Source organism: Pholis gunnellus (assembly GCF_910591455.1).
Source record: "Pholis gunnellus genome assembly, chromosome: 12".
Classification (NCBI taxonomy): Eukaryota; Metazoa; Chordata; class Actinopteri; order Perciformes; family Pholidae; genus Pholis; species Pholis gunnellus.
In genome coordinates this window covers 12,850,533-12,876,518 of record NC_136539.1, presented here as the reverse complement: position 1 = coordinate 12,876,518, position 25,986 = coordinate 12,850,533, and the positions used below count along the sequence as shown (strand labels likewise).

Here is a 25,986-nt window from a genome sequence, read left to right as displayed (position 1 = left end):
GCTTATATAACATTGACCTTTGATGCACACAGCTGGGGCATCACTAGCAACCCCGACCAGCCAGGGTCCAGTTAGGAGTAGTGAGTAAGGGGTCAGCAGGTAGTCAATGGCAGTATAAAACAGGCATTAAAGGGGGGTGGCAGGTGGCCAGGAACACAAATCCAAATGAAAAGGCCCACATGTTTACCATATCAACTTTAGAGTTGTGTTTACAGCTTGTTTCTACTGCCCAAAAGTGGCCGTAAAAAGTAGTTTTAACACACAATTTGATGTAGATCTTTATTATGCTAAGTGAGATGACACATTAAGCACATCATTTCTCAGAGTAAGGTTTAATAAATTAAAGTGATCATGCACAAGTTGCGTACAAAAACATTACAATAAAAAATTTAAACACAATAAAATGTTACGGTCAGGCAAATGCACCAGTGTGTACGCGTTAACAGGGAAGGCGCATTCAACTACAGGTATTCAGGTCACATAAAAACAGTTGAGGAGATCCAAAAAATACAGCATCATAGAAATTACCCCAGAAATATCAGTAGCATATTTTTACACCCAGCTATACAAGTGTGACAGAAAAGAAAATGCACAGCAGGCAGCTGGGAATGTGGACTATATCTACTACAAAACAGACAAAAGCGAAATCTCAGCGCTACACGATCTTAACACATGCTGGGTTACGACTACAAAGCAACAAAGACCTTGCACCATGCATGCTGGCCTGTCAGCTTCTGAAAATCCCCCGACAAAAATGGGGAGACATAAAGTACTTAAAAGTGTAAAGTTCATCGTCCACACCCGATACAGGAAAGGAGAGATGTTAGGGCAGCACTAGTCCATACAAAGGGCATTTAAAAAAATGTATCAATCAATGTAATACAAACAGTCATTCAAGTCTTTACACAAAAGATTGATTAGATAGCCGTTCTATAAAAGTCCTGATCTGTGTTTAGAAGAGCGCATCTTCATTTTTAATGAGCACCTCCACCACCTGTCTCTGGTAGCGGATGTCGTTGAGTGCTGTTATGGCCTCCAGGTCTGGTGATCGCATGAGGGTGGGTCCGAAAATGATGGCGAGGTTCTCTGCGTTCATCAGGTTGAATTTCTCATTCTGTGTCACCCTGCGAAAGTGTATGAAAAGAAGAAGAATTACTAAAAAGTTAGAAAAAATGACATATTCTGGAAATAAACAGTTAAGGGACTGTATGAAAAATAGTTTTGTGGTGAGGACTGGACATCATGTTTTCATTTTATTTTTGAGCAAGGCCCTGCCAGTGTTTCTAATATTAGACCGTCACCTTTTTGAAACACTCTCCCCACAAAATCTCAAAATAATGTAACACTTTTGATATTGGTATTTAGCCACCCGTAATTAAAAGTGTGCAAAGAATTTAAACCATAAAATATAATATATATTTCTCTCCCTTCATCAAAAACAAAACAATAATCATCCCCCTCTTCTAAAACCTTTTGCTCTTGTTTATTTTCACACGGTCCCTTAGCTCTTGCAGTGTTCGACTGCATTGCTCACCTTTTTAAGTGCGCCATGAGGTACTTTAAAGTTTCGCTGTGTGATGGCGGCAGCAAAGCAAGAGCCTCACGGAAAGCATCCAGCTTCTTCTCTGGGTCTGTGAGCTCTGAACAGAAACAGAGAGGAGCGTTCAGTTAGAGAGGCTACACTCTCTGACCTCAGAGGACACAAGCAGAAATCAATGTAGTTATTACCTGTGGGGAAATAAAAGCCATTAGTCTCTGAGAGGAAGTCTGAGGCTGCTTGAGATGGCTCATGCAGATTAACATTGTGAATGTGTCCTTGACTGTTGTGTTTTGCAAATTAGGAGCACAATTGGAGTTGAATACTTGTTCAGCTTTTAACGTTTTCAACTTATTCTAAGTGAGCTGTATAAAGCTGCATTTGAACAATTCTGTTCCAAATGCAACTGAGGAAAATTACCCTTTTCTCAATAATAACCATAAAATCTGTGTAAGCAAAGTTTTAAATTAAAGCAAAGGACTGTTGTTGTGCTGGCAGCAGACACACACAACGCACACAGTCAAAAGGACATCATATTAAGTGCAGTCTAACACAAGAACCCTGCAAACTACAGAATGTATGCTTTATAAACATATTCATGAAATCAGTCTCGACAGAAATCAAACATTAGTATTTACTGGAAGTCATTTAATTAGATTCCCTCACATACAGATGTTTACATAATTAAGCCAATATACTACAGCTGACATGTGTCTGTCATCTGTCATTTTCTGCAAATAAAGATTTTAAAGATAAAATACTGTTGCAGCTATTGTCTGTAATGTGACTCGCTGTGTGACCACCTGAAGCCAACAACATGAAGCTTAACAGTGACTGTTTGCCACCTTTAACTGCAGCAACATCTAACACAGTAAAACAGGTGTGTTTCTGACTAATTTGTCTCGTTGTGACTTACTTGCAGCCTCGATGAACCTGGGGTAAGCATCGTATGAGATGATGGGAACAGGCAAATCCCTGAGGTAAAGTTTCAGTGCACCCGTGATGATATTGATGTCTTCATAGGCATTCACTGAGATGTCTGTCTGCTCGCCATCTGTGAGGACGTGTGATGGAATAAGGGAGACGAGAAGAAGTGAGTTTTCACACTGTAAAAATGGTTGACATCAACACTTTCACATCATCGTGTGAATTGAAGAGTAAAGAGATTGTGTTACTGTGGGTGGAAAGAAAAAAAAGAAAATCTTCTCTCGCTTTGTATGTAGCTGCTATCATCCGCCTGGCCTGTTTTATTCTGACTTTCCTTCAGTTATGCATGCTTTCCAGAGCGGGCCATGGCCTACTTGTGCTGGCAGACTGAACATCACAGGGCTATGAGTTGGAGTGACACTCTGTCATGGATGATCTCCCACATGCGGATCTGGTGAAGAGTTTAGCCCACTGCTGCAGGGTTTTTCTTACAGTTAAAATTCACACTGCACTGGACAAAGACAGGCTCATTCTCACTAAGTCTACTACTGAATCCCAACACAGCGGAAGTTTTTTTTTTGTGTGTTTTTTCACAGCTATGTTTGAGGCAGTGAGAGTACATCCATGCTTTGTATCCCCTGAGGTCCCCCTGTCTGTCCATACTGTGAAAGCCTGCGTGAGAGGGACATGTCAGGATAGGATCTGCACTCCCAGATGGACAGTAATCCTCCACTCATGTGTCACTTTCTCATTAATCCGAAGTGTTCTGTGTGTCCTATGTAAACATATGAAAGCACGCTATGTCAACCGTCACGGTATAGGCTGACAGAAATCAATAAAGGAACACATACCTTTGTCAAACGCCATCTTGACTTCTTCCAACAAATCACTGAATCCAGATATTCTGTAAAGGCCTTCAGACGTCAGTCCTTGAGAAACAAACATATTAACAATTAAATCGTCAGGGCTGTCATGAGCAATGTAGAAAGATTCACCAGCATATATATCGCCTTGGGTAATTTAAGAAATGCCATTAAACACCCTTAAATATGCATAAGAAATGAAGGATAAAATGTCCACAATGTCACACAATAGAACAACATGGGCGCATGCCAATAGTTTTCTGCATCACTGGGCAAAATAATAAAGACATAAATCAAACTTAGCTACAGACATATATTAGCGGGCAGACAATGAGGGAGCAATGAGTTTCCTCCATAGTTGAATGATTTAACTGAAATGCAATCAAATAAGGCAGCAGGAAACAGAGTAATGTATTCCTCATTACACGTTCACAATTAATACCAGAACACTCATCACTCCTCTCAGTCATTCCCCCCGCCCAAAAAACATTACCTCAGTTCGTAATGTGGGCAGATTTTAAGCACCTCAAACAATAGTATTGTAGATCGCTTATTTAAAATGAGAGGAAAGCTATAAGCACCATAAATACAGTAAACAGGATCCATAAACTTAATTTCAAATGGCATTTTAAAGGGATCGTTAAAAGTAATTTAATTGTATTTATTAGTTATTGCATTTTCTAAAAACACATTCAGATCAACTTCAGAGTTTCTTGACCTGACCGGACATGAGCTTGATTAGTTGTCCTCGAATAAGTAGTAAATGTCTTCATGGAAGCAAAGAAAGGCGACACAGATTTGGATCTTATGAGAAATAGAATACCTTTTTATGAAGTTGAATCACTATTGAAATTTGAAAACTTACTTCATGGCTTTGAAACACCAACAGTATACTTTGAAAACTATCCATCTGAATGTAGACATTTCGAGAAGGTAATTTATGTATTTTCCATAACTGTATATTAATTGATGTTTACATTTTTTGGTTTCACAGATAGAAAATGTAAGTGTCCAATATCAAAGTCCTTCAGTTGGTTATGTTTGGATCTAAACTCTTAAAGTCGTGTCAAAAAATACATTTTCTGAAATTTAAGTTTTGAATTGGTTAAATGCTCAACATTTCATTGTTTTATGTGAATTTCTGAACACAGAAAAAAATTTCAGAGAAATCACAAGATGTTTTCTGATGGATATAGACATAAATATCTCAATGTTATAAATTAAATGTCAACATTAAGTATGCGGTGGAGACTTCAATTATTACCGCCTTTCTTTGTTTGTTTGCAGCATGTCAGCTGTAATCCTTCAATAGAAAACCTCCACTCAATTATTGTCAGTAAATCTAGTTTTACAGCTGTTAGGGCTTAAAATGTATTCAATTCGTATATAAAATAAACTGCATATTTACATCTTGGGGAAAAATGGTGTTATATTGAGGTATACATATGAAACACACACACACACACACACACACACACACACACACACACACACACACACAAGGACGTCTTAAACTGACCTCTAGACTCGATCTCTCGTATGCACATGTCCACCACCATGGGTCGCGCTGTATTATAAGCTTTCACCAGGGTCGTGAGGTCACAGCTGTAGACTTTACGGATGTGTCTCAGGTCTGGTTTGCAGTCGTTGGGCACCAGAGATGAACATTGTTTGTGGACGTTTAAACCACAATCTACAGAAAGAGACATACAGCAGGTATAGTTCATGAATGTCTGTAGCTTGAAAAGAGTTATTCAATTTAAACATTTGTCAACGCCAATGCAAAGTCAAATAAATTATTTCTCGTAGGTCAGCCATTTTATCTCTAAACGGAGGACTAAAATACAAATTCACATTCAACATCAGGTTCATTTGGATTTGGTCGGCTGGTTTCGTGTGTTTTGGCTTGCAGAGGAGAGTTAATTCCCTTGATCAATGTTTGCCCCTTAAATGTCACATGACCACTGGAGAGCTCCTCTCTCTCCCCCACACACGGCATGGAAGTCACCTTGAGAAGCCGGACAGATCCAAAGTCACCTCCAGAGGGCCATTTGTGTATTAAGAGCAGTCAAATAAAACAATGATTAACCACAAGACAGTACATTAATCTATGAAATGTTTGTGTGTATCTAATTTCAATTTGTATGAAAGCATTCACTAGTCATTCAAACATCAGGCAAAATGCATTAGATAATCATCAAAAGTGGGGAGATTCTCTTCTAGTTTTTTTCCCTTCGATATGATATTTCCAGGCGCCGGATACACCACACTGGGTGCTTAAATGGCATATTAGTCATGATGTCAGTTTAAGTATCCCACATTGCGTTTTGTCTTCAGTCACAGCGGATGAGGCCTGAGGCACAGCTGTTTCAGGGCAGGATTCACCTTGTCGGGAACAGAGGAGCCCGTGGAGAGCAGATGCAGAGAGAGACTGCAAACTCTGCTTTGTAACAGAGACGCATGGAGGGAATTAGAGGAACACTGAAAACGCTGTGGCCTGGAGGAGGGCGCTACTGCTGCGTGCTCTATTCTTTTCCAAATCCAAGCTCACACACAATGGCTGTGGAAGCAGCAATTGAGGCGCTGCGGGCTACACTAGACCTAGTTTCCCAGACTGAAATAGGGCAGCTCTTCATGCTCTTAGATCTTTTGAGTCGTTTCCAAGTACTGATAGGGTTTTTCGACAAATGATGTCTGCTTCTTGATTCCAAAAAAATTAAAAAAATGCATTTTAATCCCTCAGAAGAATCGCTACTTTTTAAAATCTTTGATCAAAAATACATCTGAGAGCAAATAATCTATGCTTCTGGAGGACCACAGACAATATTGAGATTAATATGGATCCCTGGAGAAAAGCCTGCATTTATATGCATTGATGCAGAAATGTAATTACTTTAAGAGATGATTCTCTTAAGGATATGAGACAGGCAGTGTAATAGAGGACGGCCTGTCATCAGAGTCTGCTGGGCTCCTGTTGGCCATGTGAGCCCACTGACGGCCCCGGGTCCCAGGTGGGCCGGGTGAGGGTGAGAAAGGGGCCCAAGGGACGCTGGGAGCCAAAGCGACAGGGGATGCTGCATTACTGCACCGTCAGCTCCGTCTCTGTTGCTATGGAGAGGAGACTGCAGCTCCGTTTTGGCTAAAGGGCTCTGAGAAAAGGTTTAGTGGTGGCTGGTTGCTAATTTCTAATCAGCACACTATCACCATGTCGACTAGCAGAGTTACCGGTTAAAACCGGTCCTTCTCTGACTGGAACTGAAAACAAAATGTACCACTGTATTTGTTGGATGGTCTGTTTCTTTTCCTTTTTTTTTACCAAGTTAAATAGAGGTTGAGCTGCTTGACCTAGCTCTTTGGTTGAAGCCGCTGAATTTTAATGTGTGTGGAAACAGAGGTCCTTCCCCACGCTCCGAGCTCTGCTCCTCATTAAAGAGACATGCCAGCTTTGTTTTCCTTCATGGGCATGATGGGATGAGGCTGGGGGGGCGTACTCTGATGAGGAAATGTGGCACAACAAGCACAAGCAGAGGCTGGCTTCGTGGCACACGGCCAAAAACAGTTCACACACACAAAAAGAAAAGGGGGTGGGAGAACATTTTTTTTTTGGTATGCAAATGTGAGCATCATGTGAGACTTCGCTGCCCTAGATACTGGTAGCTGTGGTCGAGACTGAAGAAATGGCAACATAAGAGTTTGTAAAGATTAGCTCCAAACACATCCGCCTTTTTATTATTATTGCCAGTGTTCAAAATCAGGACATTAATAATTAACGCCAGAGCTCCCACAGATTTGTGTGACATACTTTGTTTCATCAATAAAACATCAAAGACACACATCAGACTATATTATAGCACTATTCTGGGATGTGAAACGGGCAAATTCAACAGAAGCATTTACCTCACAATAACAACGTGTGACGGTTACATACACAAAGTAAAATAATATTCATTAAGGACTGAACATTATTACAGATTGAAGGTGAATATTTTTCAAAATATGCATCCACTGTGGAGCATATAATGACGAAATGCATTTTGAAAAATACAAATACTTCACCTTTAATCGCATTATTTTTGTCTGCTGCTGTAGCGAGCCTACTGTTGTGTGTTTATTAGGTTATGATGCAGCAAATGTTTAAGTCATGGAAGTGGAAACACAGATTGCCTTTGTTATTGTAATAATGACAAGGAGGACAACCCAAGTCCTGATCTAAAACACGTAGTTATTATTTCCAAAAAGACTAAAGAGCTACTTTTAGATTATTTTAAAATAAGATGTCAGTGATGGCTGATGGTGCTAAAACTGATTCTTCTTATGGTTTGTATAGATAATCCATCCACAAAGCAGTGGGGGAAAAAGTAGGTCAAAATAAGGTTTTAACATAGTGTAAAGTACATGTTACATCATATGAAGCTCTCATTTCACTCTATTATACAACTAATCCATAAAAACCACTGTTGGGATTTTCGATTAAAACTCAATAATCCAGCTCCAGTTGCACTAATAACCAAGTAACCCATATACAGCAATGCCCCCTTTGTATATGTGCCATGAAGGCAGTTTATATAAGCCTGAGAACAAGATGTACCTGCACATTTGACCCCCTGAGCCATCAGTCCCCACATGAAGCTGGCACAGTGTTCACACCAGTGAGGCCCTCGGAAGGTATGGACCTACAACAGAGAGGAGGACAGTGACAGACATTATTAATGAAGTGCAGTGAGAAAACAGTGGGGAGTTTTAGCCGTTTGCTCCATAGATATACCACATCTCCTTCTTTAGTCAGGAGACCTGTAGGTGCTGCCACTTTAAATGAGACAGAGGAGGAGGAGGAGGTTTGTTGTTCAAACAGACCCTCAAACTGACAATACTCAGGCTTTTTGCCATCATGGCACAGTAGGATTTGACTTTTAATCAGACTGAAGGTGCAAGATGTCAGGGAAACCTGCTATGGAAACAGTGGGATGCCACCTTGCTGGTGAAGGAAAGGAAGTCCCAAAAATCCACCAGGCTGCAACAGCCCATCCAATCAGGGAGGCCTCTGGGAGCCCGAGCAAGCCACAGCTCTCCCTGTTTTCCTATTAAGTCAACAGCAGATACAGCAGACAAACAAACCGCTTTGATAAAGAACTGATAGTTTCTGACGGGCATAACACGGTGCAGTTTGATCATTGTGTTAAAGAATATTATAACTGATGGTTATCCCAATCATGTGACATTTCTTTTCACTATTTAAAGAATCTTGGCATTACAATTTCACATGTCTCTATAGTCAATTTGTGCTGTTTATATGATCATATGATTGTTCTTTGTTTGGTTTGTGATACGTACTGCATCACGTCTTCCTTTTCAGGTTTACTGGCAAGAAAAACATCTACATGCAGGCGGTGCATGTATTTATTTAGAGTAATTCATTTTAGAGGCAGAAGGTTATGAAAATGTCGGATTAAAACTGTAGTTTCTTTGATTAAAGTGACGCTTAACTGCCAGGGAGCCTAATTTAGAGAGTTTAAAATTCAGAGCACACAGATGTTGTTGATACTCACCTCATTATAAATTCACTCACATTGTACATCATCCTTTAGTTGTGGGAGCTTTGATCACAGGAACTATACACTGTTAAAATGTTGAAATGCAACATTCATTAATTCTAACGAACAAAGCAGCAGAAATATATCGGTAAGCATCAGCAGTTTGAATGCTTTGAAGGTAATATTTCACCTGCTGCTCCCATCCCATTAACCAGCCAAACTAGGAGAGTGAGCCTGAGCCAAATAGGGAGACACTCCTCCACTGTTTGCCCTCTCCATCGGCCTAATCTCTCCATCTGGAGCTCAAACTAACAGCAGTGGTCCACAGACCACCCAACAGATTTTCCTTTTGATAAAGGCTCATTGGACAGACCAAAACAGCTCTGTTTTTCATCCCATCTTTCCCCCCTCTCCCCCCTCTTCCTCCTCCCATCTCTCACAAGTAGCCCTCTGGCCACGTATGATGAAATTAAAGCAACGTTTTGGAGAGGCAACTTCTGATAAGAATTATTTAAGTCTCACCTTGAAGTTGTGGACTTTCTCAGATTTGGGTGTCCGCTCGCTCTCCTTCAGCGTGGCTCTGCGAACCAGTGAGGTTAGCTGTGAATAGGCAAATAGTTTAAGTGGCTGCCAGAAAGTGGCTGGAGGTTTCTGTGGCCCCATCCTCATCCCCAGAGCTGCCGCCAGAATTTCCTCTTGATTGGCCTCTCGCTTGGCCTTCTGCACCATGGACTTCTCTTCCTTGTGAACCTCATAGGACTCTCTAGATGGCATTCTGGTGCTACAGTCTCCCAAACCAGAGGAAGGAACAGCCTCAGTAGAAAAGTCCCAAAAAGGAGGGGAAAACTGTGTGATGCTCAGAGCAAGACTATATCAAATGATATTGCTTGCATTGTCCCAATTATATAGAGGCATCACAGGCAACAAATTGCAAATTTAAATGGTAAAAAAGATCCTGAAGTGTCTTTTAAAGAATCCAAAAGGGAAAAAAACTGTGGTCCTTATTAAATCCTCTCACAGCAATGACAGTATGAAGTGGAGCCGCTGTGATAGGAGTGCCAGGTTTTATACAAAAGAGGTGCAGCCTTGGGTGCTCATGTGGTTCTCTGGGAACGTGTATGCAGATGAGCTGAGTGGTAGTGCTAATCCTCTCCTCCCTGTGCAGAGCTGATATTCTCCCTGGAACAGAGACAGCACACTATTGTGTATGGATGCCGTCAGGGCGGGAGAGCGAGGGGGAGGAGAACGGGGGCGGACCCTGTAGTAGTCACAGCAGATTAAATGGATCCCACCAGCCAATCACAGCGTGGACACACCGGCTCTATAGTAGGCACTTCCCCGCCCCCACACAACCGTCTCCATCAGATATCCAAGCAGGGGGACCTTGGGTAGGATGAAATGAGGGTGGGACGATAATGAGCAATGAATGAGTCATGCATCAAGAGCGGGATGCTGCCTGCAGAACTTGCGACAGCAGTGGGCCGTTAGAGAGGAGCTATTTTCAAAATCATGTTGCCACAGAAACCGATCATGGCTGGGACCACGACGGGCACAAACACAAAAGCACCAAGCACGCAAGCAATAATTGATTTGAATGCACGCTTTGATACAAAGTGTTGATCTACAAATTAAAAGAAAATCCAAATATATCAATGATAAATCAAAATGATGAAGAATAAACAGAAATATACAGCAACTCCTGAAACAAAATCAGTTTGAGCTTAGTTTTTAATCCTCCACACATGATGAAACAGATTTGAAATGTCATGTCTTTAAATGTTGTATTTCATATGTCTTTTGTGCATCATGTGAAGGATATTGAATTGCCTTATATGCTCTATCAATAAACTTGCCTTGTCTTACACATAAACAATACAAAAATCACCTTAAAGGAATTGAGAAAGACATTTTAAATTGTATGAAATCTTATCCAGTTTAATCATTTGCATGATGAATCGAATCAATGTTCATTGTTACCAGCAGCATACTGCATCTTCTTACATAAAGATAAAATATACAATAAAGAATTTAACAACATATGTCTGGAAGCTGGGAGCCTTTTCTCTTTTTCTTTGCAGTCTTTGTCTGAATGTTTGTTTCCTTGAGGTTTACACTGATGCGAGCGTTGTGTTGTGTGCATGCAAATGAGGTATCAAATATAGCATCAAGACAGCAATGTGGGAGAAAGGATCCGCAACCTGCCTCTGTGATTCACACTGCAAGTCAAATGTGATTATGCTCCCACGGCTTAGAGTCTAATTCAGACTCAGCCGTTAAAGTGCAGCGTTCTCACCTTTTAACAGAGGGCAGCAGCAGGAAGTGACTGTACAGACTCTCCTACGGAAATCAATACGGACCCCCGTGCCACCTCAGCAGAGAGGTATCAAAATGAGAGCATGAACAAAGGAGGGGAGCAGAAAAGGAGCCTTTGAAGATCAGCGTACTTATGTGAAATGGCGTCCCAAACTGTGGTATATGAAGGAGTTCAGATCACAACATGAAACACATGAAACAGAGGGCTTCCAGTGCAGCTCTACTCTCTCATGCTCAGGCAAAAGGCTCTGCTCAGGAGGGTACCTGGCGAGTGGTATAGATAAAAGACAGTAAGAGTCTTTTATATGCACCCGTTCATCCTCTCAGACCCTGAGCACTTTAGAGGGTTTTGCAGCATAATTGCATTGCCTGCTGTTAAGTGCAGAACTAGAGTCTGAGTCCCAGGATGTGGTTTACTTTGAACGCAGCTCTAATTGACTCTGATTGATTTGCTTGTTTCCCAAACATGTCCAGAGATGGGACTCTTGAGGATGGATGTATACAGTATCGTATCTTTTGTATCTCTGCGATGTCCATCCGGGTCCAGCCAGCAAAAGTGAGTTTCTCTGAATGTTTCGATCCAGCCACATTGATTTATACTAGTACTACTACTACTAATAATAATAACTTTATTTATATGGCACCTTTCAAAACAAAGTTACAAAGTACTTCGCAATAAAAACATAAAAGCAAATAAGATCCAGAAACAAAGAGATCAAACTAGATGGAGCAAGATTTGCAATAAATAAAATCTGTTACACGTAGGAATAAGCCGTACAGTAAAAGTGAGTCTTCAGAAGAGATTTAAAAGAGGATACTGAATGAGCCTGCCTTAGATCTCCAGAAATGGAGTTCCACAGCTGAAGGGCCCGGACAGCAAATGCCCGGTCACTAGTTGGGATTTTAGTACTGTTAATACGTCCCAGACAAGATGTGTCCCAGAAGTAACATAGGTAAACAGTAGGGGACCCAATATTGACCCCTGGGGGACCCCACTGAAGAGAGCAGCACAAGAAGAGGTGGCATCTCCAAGCACTAGAGAAAAAGACCTGTTCCACAGATAAGACATCAACCAATCCAGCGCTACGTCACTGATGTTCACATAGTTCTTCAGATGGCTGATTCAGACTTGGTGGTCCACTATGTCAAAGGCTGAGCTGAGGTCAAGAAGAATTAAAGTGCAATACAGCGGAAGGTCATTTGTGACCTTGACCAGAGCAATCTCATTGCTGTGTAGAGAGGGAAAGCCAGACTGACATTTCTCAAATATTTCATTGCTGTTCATAAAAGAAATCAATTGAGTTGTCTTTTCTGAAATCTTTGATAAAAATGACTGCTTGGAGATGTGTCTAAAATTAAAACTGAGGGATCTAAGGGGGGCTTCTTTAAAGTGGGTAAACAGTAGCATGTTTAAAATTAGAGTTGACTTACCGGTTGACAGACAGCAACCTAATGGCTAAAGTGGCTAAAATGTCTGGACCAACCGTCTGAAATACAGCTTTTAAAAACCAAGTGGGAATGCAGACAGTGCAACAGTGCAACAGTGCGTTCCAAGGTTGACAGAGAGATTTTGTAAAGTGGGTTCGTGTTGAAGGTGGGCAGGAGTCAGCATTAGGCTCCACAAGTTCAGCATCAAACTGCTGCGGAAATTCTATTTTACTATAAAAGTAATGAAAATCCTCACATCTCTCTGGGGTCGAATCAACTGGCCGGCTAGACGGGGGCAGATTACAGAGTTTATGATTCAAAAGAGAACTCTGGGATTGTGACCCGTTTTAGTGATTGGAAAAAAATCATCAATTGTGTACTGACAGATCAACATTACATTTTTTCGAGAGGCAAGGGAGTCACTGAGTTTATCCTTTTTCCAGTTTCGTTCTGCGAATAATAATAATAAGCACTCTGTCATCCTGTAACATAATGAGTGGTTAAAGGATCTAGGATTTAAACAACTTGATTTTGATCTCAAAATGTTCTTTGTTAAAACATTATTTCGTCACTCTCTCCCCCTCTCGTGTAAGCCCTTAAGCTGTTGGTATGACTACTTATGTGGGTTAGGAAGGTTGTTACATAAGGAAAGGTTCTTGTAATGCACTGCTGACCCAGCATCGGCATAAAGACCCATTAAGAGGACAGCAATATTCGCTCTCATGATCTGTGAACTCTCAGGGCTATGATTTCTATCTCTCACGTAACACTCTTCATTTGAGATACATAACAGTTGTCTTCATCTTAATAAATGACCAAATAAAGAGATGCCGTTCTAGTCATATCCAACGCTGAAAGGCTTGAAATTAATGTAAAAGGCGGCTGATCCACCAACCTCATCCTTGAGTAAAGCTACATAATGTTATATGACAGCAAACTACAGCATGATGGCGAGAGTGAGAGCCAAGATGTTATAACAGAGTTCAAAAACACAGAGGACTGGTGTCAGAATGACGGTGCCTTCACACTGAAAGCTTTCGGTGCAAGCTATTGAACAAAGCAATTTGAATCTTGTCATGCATTGTAGGTCTTCACACTGTGACAGGAGTGTCTATACTTTAACATTTTGTTGCCATTTATAGTGAAACAAATAACAGCACATTCATTCTACAATCATCCATCATTGGACCTAAAGGTAAGACGACAACGTGAATCGCTGGCAAAGAAAGGCGATGTATTTTTCGACCACCAACACCGGGAAATACCACATATGCATAAGATGCAGCTCAAATCTTTGCTTTTTTTTTTTTTTTGCTGAGCTTGCTAGAAACGTGAAACAAATTACCAGGATAAATAGATTACCTGGATGTGGCTGGAACAGTCTGCGTTTTGACAGTGATGTATGGGAGGCTGCTATCACGCTTCGCTATTCACACAGCAAGGTCAGAGCATACGTACGACACACTCTTTGCAATAGTAACAATAGAGTGTGAGGTTATAGTCACAGCTGCGTTTCAAACTGTGGATTTACAATCTTGAATGTGTGATTTCTAAGCAAACACCTACATGATTTATATTGCAATGGCTAGATCTGTGCCACCGGCCTATTTAAATAGAGGAATATTTACACTCACAATGAGCAGCAAATCCTTTAAAAGTTGTAGTTTCTGTTCATACTTAGGTAGTAATACAACAAAATAAAGTCTTTTAGGTTTTGAAAATACCTTCAACTTTGTGTTAGTCCCCCTCAGTCTCTTTGACCGGCATTTAATCCTGCAAAAGTTCTATTAATGGGAAATAGATGAAATCGTGTAACAAAAATAGGTTTCAAGACTAGTGATGCTGTTTCTGTCAAATTCCTCTACCTCTCTGTATGTTATGCAACTTAAAAATAGCAACATCAGACAAATGTGGCCTCTTTTCTGGTGGCAGGAGTGGAATCCTCAACATTAGTTGTGTTGTGATTTCAGAATGACAAATACAGTTAGAGAACAATGAGATACTAAATAAAATCTAGTCTTTAGAGGATGATTTATTTTTCCTTGGCAACTTTTCATGTTTTTTCCCAAATGATGTACAGATTTGTGTCATTATATTATCAACTTGCTCAAAAAAATAGAGCATATAGCTGCTGTAAATAAGAAAGAAAATCTCCTCTACGTTTGTCTGAGTCAGGAATGTCTGGCTTTGCTCCTGATGAAGAAAAGGTCCCATAACAAAAAGTGAATACAGGCAGCCATGTGCAAATGCTGTCATTAATCCTGTCTTGGAATCAATTTAGTTGCCACAAAGCCAACTACTTTGGGAATCACCTACTTTTATAAAGAACGACTGTATTATATGGAATGACAAATGGCTGTGGAGAATAATTAAGAGGCTTGAATGGTCTTATATCTCTGTGTGCTTCTGCAGTGAGCAGTTTTCCCCAACAACAGTGCTTTAGAGCATGATGAATGGCTCCTTGTGCCTCCTCTATTTTGGCAACAGGGTGATGATAACAGGATAGGATGATTGTGTTAATGCCTGAAATATTTGGACAGTCTTTGGGTGTTTTAACAGAATAGCAAAGGAATGCCTGATCTGTAAAGGGTTCATTTACTTTTTAAACGGCACAGCTTTACACATATATTCTCAAAAGGAATAGTTTAACATTTTGGGGTATTCTGTATCTTTCCAAGAGTTAATAAGTATTTTTTATAAATGTTGAACTGTAAAAACTTTAGGGTGTCAGACAGAAAAACATCAAGATATCTGCAAATAAGCCCTTTGAATGTATTAATGGTTTATAAATGATTGAGAAGCTCCCTGTGTGAGCATCCAGGGTGGAATATCTGAGTGCACACACTGGCCATGGATAATCATGGATGGATAGAGCAGCTATATCAGTTATGTAACTGCACCTTACTCCTCCACATCCCTGAGGAGAATAAGGCCAGAGGTTCCTGGGGCTTCCTGAAGGACAGCGAGACTTCACAATCTCACACAATCAGTTTTAGTCTCATCAATAACAGACACCAGGTCAGTGGTCTATGTTCTCATCGTGTAGGAATCAAGACAAAGGAATATTTACACATATGATTAAACATCCAGATTAACAGCTAGGTGTGCAGCAGCGACTGGATTTAAAAATCTAGATTAGCATTTCATTACATCACGTCTTGCATTCATATCCTGTTAGTTACAAAATGCATTATGCTTGAATGAACACATGACGGCAGCAGACCACTCAGAAGATATTCTGCCACCAGAACGATTTAAACATGATTTATAGAACAAAAGTATAGATTCACATACACTATATGATCAAAAGTATTTGACATGTTCATTTTGTGTTCTCTTGTCTTGGTGACGGTGATTCCAAATTATTTACTAATCATTTTTTTACAAGTTTCCCAGAAATATTCTTGTCGTTTGGTGCTTTGTATGTATTCAGCTGAAAAAGAGATTGTGACAGCGACAACTATAATTACATTCTTTTGCAAAGCTAGTGTAGCCAAAAGGTGAGCATACAACTTCAACACGAAGAATTAAGATTCCAATAATAATCAAAAGATGAATGATTACTTACTCGATTTACACAACACAACCACATTTTGTATTCTCTAGGCTCTGCAATTACAGCACCAAATGACATAAATCTTTCCAGAAAACTATCAAGAAATCATTAATTTGCATTAGCATTCTATTTATGGTAGAAGTTTCAATTATGGGAAATGCCACTGAATAAAATGAGATTTCATTGGAACAAAACTTTCTTGTGTTAATATGATAATATACACAAAGCTGGGTAGTTTTGTGCGTTTGTTGTGGAAGAACTAGACTGGCCTGGCGTCATATACTCTCATTTATATTTATACTTTTATATTCTTCTACAACACCATTTTATGTGGTTGTCCTGCGTGTTGCACTACTTTTTAGTACCTTATTTCATGCTTTACCTTATGTGTAGTCTCAATGCTGCATCATTCATTCTTTTGGTTTTGCACCATGACTATGTACTGTACTACATATACAGCCTGATGACCTGTGAACAGTCCCTTGTGTTCACAGATTCAAACAGCATCCAGAACATAAAAGAAATGTAAAAAATGTATGTTTCCGTTCAAAACTGATCTGCTCCTCTAGCTTCTTTGTTTGCGGACAGGTGGCCCAGCGTCACATTTTGGCTGCGGGGCTCGACTTTCTGATCATTAATCTGCTCGCTGTCTGCTCTGGCAGAGGAGGACACAAACCTGTGGAGTGCTGACCATATTGTGTCTTATTATGTATCACTTACTGCAGAAGAGCAGCATCTGTTGAGAGTGCCAGCTTCCCATGAGAACAATGTTTCTGAGGCGGTGGACTTTTTTAATACTCTGCTGGTTATTCTAACAGCTGAAATTAGTTGACTGGTCCCATGAGGAGGAAGTGTTAATAGATATTTTAGAGGTGCTGATGTATGAATAATTTGATTAGTGTTTTTTTATACTACACTGCACTGCGAACATACTGCATTCTGCAAATGAGTGCTTCATAAAATGCCTCTCTCATTTGTAAATAGCACCAGGAGGAAATAATAAAAGTCAACAATCAGAGAGCACAACGAGACCTAATAACGTCATTTTATGAGAGCGCAGAGCCCTCCAAAACTGTGGCAAAGGAGCCTGCAGCCGAAAAAATATATTTTGGGCTCAGCTCATGACAATGCCTGACAGTATTAGAAACAGCAGCGCGAACACCTGTGCGGCGAATGACAGAGTAAGGAAGGAGGCAGACAGTTGAGTAAAAATAACTCCCCCTTCTAATGACTCATTCCCTGTGTGCCTAAAGGCTGCTGATAATCGGTAGTTTTGTCCTACATAGAGAACAGCGGCTGTGGTCAACTTGAATTCATTGCTGCCAATGATGAAGATGGTTGGTGTGCATACAACTGCTCAAACCACTTCAGCAGCATAATCCATTCTTCTTGTTTCTTGATATGTTTAATACAATAGTTGTTTTTGCCTGATTAGGACTAAATAATGTCGAGTGTGTTGCTCTAATGCACTCCTCCGTGTTCCAACGCTTGGACCATCACCAAGTGTATATAAAATTACAAGAATTGCTGTTACATTGGTAATATAGATTAGTTTAGAATGAGTCGTTGGTTGAGACTAAACACGCCTTTGTGTTTCTGGTGGAGTTCACATCACGTACCCCTCTGGCATCAGCTTAGGACGTGAGACTGACAGTGAGTCGGTTTCCAATCGTTCGTGTCTTTTCAAAATAAACTTCTGTTGTCACAGGAAGTTAGGTTCAGGCAACAAAACCACTCAGTTAGGTTTGGGAAAAGAGCGTGGTTGAAGTTAACTTGAGGACTCACGTCACTAACAAGTGATTAGAACTCACAAGATGAAATATATCTCACATATATACCTCAGTTGCTCTGAGCATCTATTAATGACGCGGGTGGGTTTACATTAGAGTTACTTGAAAGTGTGGTTTGTTGGTATCAGACTCCGAGGAGCACTGAACAAGCATCGACCTTTGACGTCTGACATGTGATCGCTTCACTGTACTATTGAGTCCTTACTGCTGAACTCAGGACCGTGTCTTCATCCTGAAATGCAGACAGCTACATTGTGTTATATTCACACATCAGATCAAGCTCACACTAGACATCTTTCTTCGCTATAATCAGCTGGAAAATGACGCCTCTGCGTGTGAATCTTATTATCTTATTCTGGTTTTCACACGTTTCAAATAAGTGCTGACAGGAAAAGCAAATAGCATTCAAACCAGCATGTGTCTTTTCGACATACAGAGACTTCCTGAGTCTGACTGTGCACTGGATGCTGTGTACGTGACTTGTAAAACTAAGTAAATCAGGTTGAGTGTAATTTTTTAATAACCAATAGAAACAATCTCCAAATATATGACAGTAAGACAAAAGCCTTTATTACAAGAACATATTGTTAACAGAGGTACCAAAGTCAAACAGCATGGCAGTAGTGCGCTATCATGGCAGCTGCCAACGGCTAAGTGATTGCCATTGATTGTTGAATAAACAACAAACCAGCAGTTGCGAATGAATATATATATATGTATTTCTATCTGTCCAATCCAAGGCATTTGGCTCCAGGCAGTTTTCAAATCAGCCATCCATGAATAGCAAATCATTCAAAATTATCCAGAGCAGAGAGACTGGTGGACATCTGGTCAACCGGTGTCTGAGAATGATCCTCTCCCCGTGCAGCCGGCTTGTTAGCATATCAAACACAAAAATCTATTAGACAGACAAAAACAAAAATAATCATTTGAGCTGTAAAAGTATTTTGTCTGGAAGTTTTGGTCCACACCAACACACCTTCACTTTACATAATACCCACAATACAACATTATACCAGCAGCGGGATAATGAATGTAATCTGCCAAGATTTTCAAACAGAGTTTCTCTTTGTTTTGAAGTTGAACTCCCCTCCAGCACCACCGCCACTATTATTCACGCGTCCCCTGCACTGTGGGAATACATAACACTCACGACAGAAGAAAGGGAGAGTTGCTGCAGAGGTAATTCAGCTCCAAGTACCGCCCTGAACCATTCTCTGAATTTATTTCAAAGCGATGTGAAATTGTCAGTTTCTACGCAATCTCTTCCTGCGCCGTTAAGCAAGGACAAACTCGCTCACTGTCGACACGGTGCCTTGCTTGCCTCTGGCTGGTTGTCTGTTTTAAGAGGTCTGCATTTTTCTCAAGAGGCCTGACTTCGTCAGAGTACAAACTCATTTACCATCCTTTGTATCCATCGGATGAGTAAACAACTTGCACTCAACTCATGATAGGTCAGTGTCAAAGTTCAGTATAAAGAAGCTAAGGTCTTACTTGTCTACACGTATCTGTAACATCTGTACAATATCGCTTTCATGTGGATAGATGGATACCCTGTTGCCATTGTTATATCATTTCCAAAAATAACTTTCATTGTGCATCAAGAGAACCTCTTTTGCTTTGCGTATCCAGTCCCAGTTTACAAGTGAAGACAAAACACGATATGTTTCTGTGTGAGAATACAACCCCTGTACAATTGTGCAGCAAACCACAAATAAAGCATTTTTTTTTATACTTTTGTATCTTGTGAACTGACATATCCTCGCCCTGGTGGGAAACCACTGACTTGGAGGCAGTGATGTGGAAACCATTTTTCATTTTGATTATCGGAGCCTTCTGTCTTTGATTGTTCGGGTAAGCCCCTCCTCATGATGAACAGAAAGGACCGGCATTGATCACACTCTGATTGTTTACCAACCAGCCAGTCAGAACGCTTGAGAGCTGAGTTGATTATGAATGGTTTAAAGAAAGAATACCGGAATACAGCAGATACAAATAAAAATGTTATGCAAGCAAAATAAAGATACAGCATTTTCTTTGAATCATTTTGCTGCTGTAGAGTGCACTGGTCAGGTCGTACTCTGTGGCATACGATGTCAAAGTCTTTACAAAGCCTGGTTCAGGAAGATTGTGGATAAAGTCGCCCTAAATCACCCAATATTGCTTCCCTGACCAGGGAATAGTGGAGAAGTGCAATTTTAGATTCAACACACAATAGAAAGGCATTAGGTTTGTTGGCACAGAGACCTAAATGTAATAAAAGGGTGAAAATATCACCATGTGTGGACCGATCAATATCTGTCATGGCTGACATGTTACAGAGCTGTATGTTTCCACGACTAGAGTTCAGAATGTGCAACATTGCCTGTAAATAAATAAATGTTTGTGTTTGATAATCAATTAAAATGTCATTTTCCCGACATTATAGAACATATTTTTTATCAATATAATCGGACTATATGGCACTCGGCTCGCCAAAATAAAAATAAAAAAAACATTTGAAAAACTCAACAGTAATGTCTCCTTCCAGAATTCATGACTGGGCTGCTCAAGATAAGCAACACACCATGTTGTGAGCAGTTTCATGTCTAAACTGTTATTGAAAGATAAAGGGTAAGAATATGTATCTTTTCATATTTGGCCGAAAAAATTAAGATTAAGTCCTGTACAAACTAAAACAACGATATGCCTGGCTGGACACCCCTAGAACAGAAGCAGGACAATGTGTTTAATTGTAATTTAGGTAAACTAACATTAGAACATGAGCTCTGACATACTGTAAGTATATGTAAATGTATGGGAGAATTTAGTTTTATGTGCAAAACACATGAAATAAAGTGCTAATTGTATCTCTGTGCACATTAGCAGAACAAATATGCTATAGCATCAGTGCAATGTTAGAATAGAAGATCTTTTAGAAATCAATCAAAGATGATATCTGATTTCAAATCAATTTGTAATTTCCCGAAAGCCTGTCTTAAAGCACAAGCAGTAATTAGCCATCACTTAATTTAATGGAGGAATGTTAAAACAGTGATTAGCTCGTCTTTGTTGTCTTGATTAATTAATTCGCTGGCTGGAAAGAAAGCAGCTGCAAGTCTCCTAATCAGTGGCAACAATCATCACAACAAGACAATCTTCACAGCAGCCTGGTTAAAGGAAAGAGCACAAAACTATCGATCTTGATTTCAGGACAAAAGCGTAACATTTTAAAGGGTTTATTAAAGAAAAACCTGCGATTCTATATGTTTTTCCATATGCCAGCAATGGTGATGATGTCTTTGTTGTTTTCAAATTTTAATCTTGGGCCAATAATTGTTCTATGCTTTACACAGCTTGACCTACGCATATAGATACTGGATCATTTATTCAAAAGTTACATCCAATTACATCCGAAGAAAGGAATGAAATGGAAGATGTCAAAGGAGTAAAAGTATAGGAACAAGATGACTCATGCTGCATCTAATAAACTCATTTGTTCATACGCCTACTCCTCCAAATTTGAAGAACCTGAAACACTTTAAAGGATTAGATGAGAGATTTTGTTGTTACTCTTTAAAGAGATGTCATCTTTTGGTGTCTTTTATAACAAAGGACCCATTCATGTCACCGCGTTGGGGACAATCCCAGGCTCATGTGCGTTTCTGTGACTGCCAGCGTCTAAAAAGACATTTTCAATGTCAATTATTATTCATAAAATGTGTCTTCTTGTTCTTCTTATTTTGCATGCAAGATGTTATTTGTAAACAAATATCAATGGTGCATGATCACTAATGTATGTCTGTGGATAACATGTTATTTTTCCTCTTTATACTGGCTGATCTAATTAACAAAAGCTGAGAAAACAGACCCAGTTGCTCTCATCTGCATGACAATATTGTGATGGTGAATCAATGTCCAAAATAATGTAAAGGACACCCCAAAAAGATTAATTTGAGACCATAATATTGATTTAAAAAAGAATCTAAAGAAAACACAGGAGATCTTGTTCTCTGATTTTCATTCCTGTCCTGTGAAAGCAGACATTTTGACATGTTATTGCAAGAAAAACAGTGGTGCCGTTAATAACAATAACGACTTCATTCCCCTCACAAGTACCAGTTTCAGGGCCCTTCTAATGTCCCTGCTGACACAGTGGCACTTAAATGAAGCCATCGTTAATGTTATTAATGTCTGCTGTAAATGGACATTTAACTTAAGAGTGAGTCTTAAAGGGTCATTGTCATTATCATTATCATGAAAAGACCAACACCAACAATATGTAAGTCCGTCTCTCGGTACTTTCTGACTTCCCAACTCTGTCTGTGACACTTAAGATTTACACAAAATGTAAATCGCTCACAAAATATGCAACGCAGTTTTTGAAAAAGCTCAGTCATTTCCTAAGACACCTGAGCTCTGTAGTTTTTATAAAGAAAGTTGCTAAAACAGGACTAAATCGTGAATTTGTTGGGGTCTATTTTTAGCAGTGGATTAATACACATTCAGTGTTCAATAAAGAACCAGTGCTTCATTTATATGCACAACAATGGAGTTCTATGGCATAAAGAAATACGAAGTATTAAACTTTGGCTACACAGGATATCACCGGACTTAGCCTTTAGAATCACTGATTACAGTGGATGCTCATTGCATGACAACCGAGGACGATATATTTGATGAAATCACGTCCGTGCCTCTAACAGCTCAGTGTTTGGATTCACAGGGTTGTCAACAGCTGGCACAGCAGAGCTGAGGATTTTATGTTGTCTCTGTCGGCCTGTCAGGCAGACACGATCGCCGTTTCACCTCGCTATAATACACTTTATGAGCACAAGACAGACTTTAATACCGTCAATAAAAGCGGTGACCTCACAGTCCCCAGTGTCATCTGATAAACCGCAGTAATTCCACTCCCCTTCATGTGTGATGAGAAGTGCCCTCATTAGCTCGGCACTGCTCTTAAACATTTGATAGTTAAATCCTGGGTAAGCAGCCTCTTCTGTAATCCCATTAACTTCATCAAGCTCAGACACCACTGTTGGAGAAAATGGGTGCGAGACCACGAGAACAAATTCAGTCAAATCGTGTGCATCTTGATCACATGTTTAAAGTTCACTTAAGGATTTTTGAAATCCACATCAGGGTAAGGCTGTTTTTAAACCCATTTAGGAGGTTTATGGAAATCCCATTAAAGGGTGACTGACTCAAATTAGTGCTGAAGAAATTGGAATATACAGCTGTTGAGACAAAAATGGACTTGACTCTATTTTATGACTCGTGATGAATATAAAACGGGAGTTAGCACAATCATAGACAATGGAAGATAGCTGCATGCTTCATTGTGGTTATTGATGAAAAGAAAGACAGATTTATTAACTTCGTGAAATACAATTCAGTGAAAATTAAACAGCAGAGTGTCTTGATAGCAGAAAATGGGCGCTTTGCATACTGTATTTCTTTGGCTTGTGTGTGAAATTCTCACCTGCTGTATATCCAACAAGATCATCACGGTGGACCTGAACTCTTCATGTAATGGTGAGTCGACCCTGAGACGTTTAGGGACAGTGGAGCCAATGAGTTTCTTTCAGATACTTTCAATAAAATCAATATCTTCTTGAAACATGTAAAGCAGAGTATGTCCAGTCAGCAAAGTGGGATATTATATTTAACCTTGAATTTGGTGTACTGTGTGTTGTTGCTTTAACAATCACTGGACAAATGAATAGAGCAGCAGCAGCAGGTACCGGCTTATTTACAGATGTTTTTTTTAAAGCTGCTTATTTTGTGAATCACATCAACTTAGAAACTAAAACCTTCCCTCACTCCACGTGATGGTTTATTAAACCTTTCCTGATATGATGGGTTTGTTGTATTGTTAGTACGAAAAGAACAAAAGCTTTAGTGAAAGACCTCTGAATTTAAGATGAAAGATCAACTTTATTGATCACGTGCAGGGAAATTGAAGCGGCACAGCAGCAGCAATACAATAAAATGTGAATTCCTGGATATATAAATGTTCATCAATCCAGCAGTTTTCTGTAGTGGATAGGAACTATAAAGTTTAGGATATTCACACAAATACAGTGAGGAGACAAGGAAGAAGAACTGGGCAGTGGGTGAAGTGTCTTGTGTCTGCAGATCACAGTGTTAAATACAGTTATTGCACTTGTATAAGCAGAAACAAAGTGCATGTCTCAAATTCAGGTTAGCAATTGAGTAGTGTTAATAACCTATTGTCCATGTAGTCATGTTGGACCACTGTATCTATTAAAATAACCAAACTAGCCTTAGTAAAAGGAGGAAAATGTTCTGCTGCTTGAACTGTTTTTACTTATTTCTGACAACAAAGTGACTAAAAACTGAAGCTCAAATGTGAGAAAATAAGGAAACTATCAATATAACCACCGAGCATAAGAATGTTCTCAGAGCCAGCTCAATAAAACTCAGTGTACAATATGGCCCACCATGAAATGATCAACGGCGTAATGAAGAAGCTAATGAGGGGGATCAAGATGGCTGCAGAGCCAATAAATCAACACAACTGTGCCTACAATGATACGGGAGCAATAAGTAACGCTGGTCAGGGAGCAGAGGGGGGAGGGGAGGGTTGGGTGAGGACTGAGGGGGGGAGGGGGACAGACTTGGGGGTCGACGCTGCAAGCCAATGTCAAGAGCACATTGATGATATTTTATGGCTTCTGAAAAAGAAGAGCTTCGTTTTGCATGCAGCAAATGAACATGAACATAAAATGATTCAATAAAATCTTTCAAATGAATCCATATAACTATGGTAATTATTGCAATTAATAAAAAATCCATTTGACACTTCGCTAAAGGAAATCAATCCTCAGATGCCCGCTGAAGTGTCTGACAATCGATAAGACTTTGCACTGATCAGCAGTTAGTGAAGAGGATTCCCTCGTGTAAGCATGTTGAAGTGAAAAGGTCGGTCGACGGTTCAGCTAAGAGACTCCTTAGGAGGCACCTCGACAGCACATTTTGAAATCATTTAAAGGTAAATCGTCCTCACGCTGAGATCAGAAGACAATTCGCCGCTGTTGTCATTAGTGAATCAATGTTTATGAATTATGAAACAGAAAATATCGATGTTTTAGCGTTCAGTAAAGTGAAACAGAGAGCAACCATTGTTGAAGGTTCTATGGTATAATAATGAGTATAACATTGTGTGTTACTGCATGATACAAGGCTGAAAGGTACTTATGAAACAAGGTATTTTGGTGCAAAAACGTTGACATTCGTTCATGTCCATCGTTTGCAGAAACGTAAAGTTACAATATGTTCTTCTAACTAGAGCAGATAATATATGATCAGGCTGGGGATATATTTTTCTTATTGTCAACAAATTCCATAATTATACCTAAAACAATAATGCTTGAGTCCATCTTTAAATATTTTCTTACATCCCTACTTAATGGCTATCACCCCAAGCACATTTGTTCTTCCTGGAAATCTTTAAAAACAGGTCACGAACATCAAGTGCTATTTCAAACAAAGGAATAGCACTATCATAAACAAAACTGGGCACTGACATTTTTTTTTTAGCAAATGCTACTCAAATGGAAGTAAATAGTGAATTTGTTGGGGACTATTTTCTACGACTATCAGCTACAAAATAAAACACATTGAGTGCCGTGGTTCCCACATTTGGAATGAAGACATCCACAAGGGATCACAAGATGAATTCCAGGGTTGAAGGAATTAAACGTATGATTAAATTATATTATATTATATTAAATCTTTCATTTACTTTTCAGAATGAATGTATGTGATGAGTTTGTTGTTGTTGAATGAATGATTCAGTGTAAGAGATGAGATTTGCTTGACTGCACTAAACTAAAGGAGTATTTCTATACTGTAGTGTTGCTACAGTACTTTTATAGAAGTATTCAGATTCTTTAGTTCCTTCAAAGATCCAAAAACATCTTCAACCACAGCACAACGAACAGTAAATACTGGCCAGACAAGACTGGTCCGAGCTCTCCTTCCTGGTTTTACCAGAAGGTACAACATATTATCATCAGCATACATGGATGGACTG

The 25,986-nt window shown here is 39.7% G+C and overlaps 1 protein-coding gene across 1 annotated transcript; it reads right to left on the bottom strand.

The window, feature by feature from the left end:
* Positions 1-952: 952 nt before the first annotated feature.
* Positions 953-9,632, bottom strand: chn1 (chimerin 1; the record flags this gene model as incomplete). Its single annotated transcript, XM_079169736.1, has 7 exons — positions 953-1,124; positions 1,535-1,640; positions 2,454-2,591; positions 3,316-3,393; positions 4,847-5,020; positions 7,916-8,000; positions 9,381-9,632. 7 exons carry the CDS (start codon positions 9,630-9,632, stop codon positions 953-955), a joined length of 1,005 nt encoding a protein of 334 aa, XP_079025862.1.
* Positions 9,633-25,986: the final 16,354 nt, after the last annotated feature.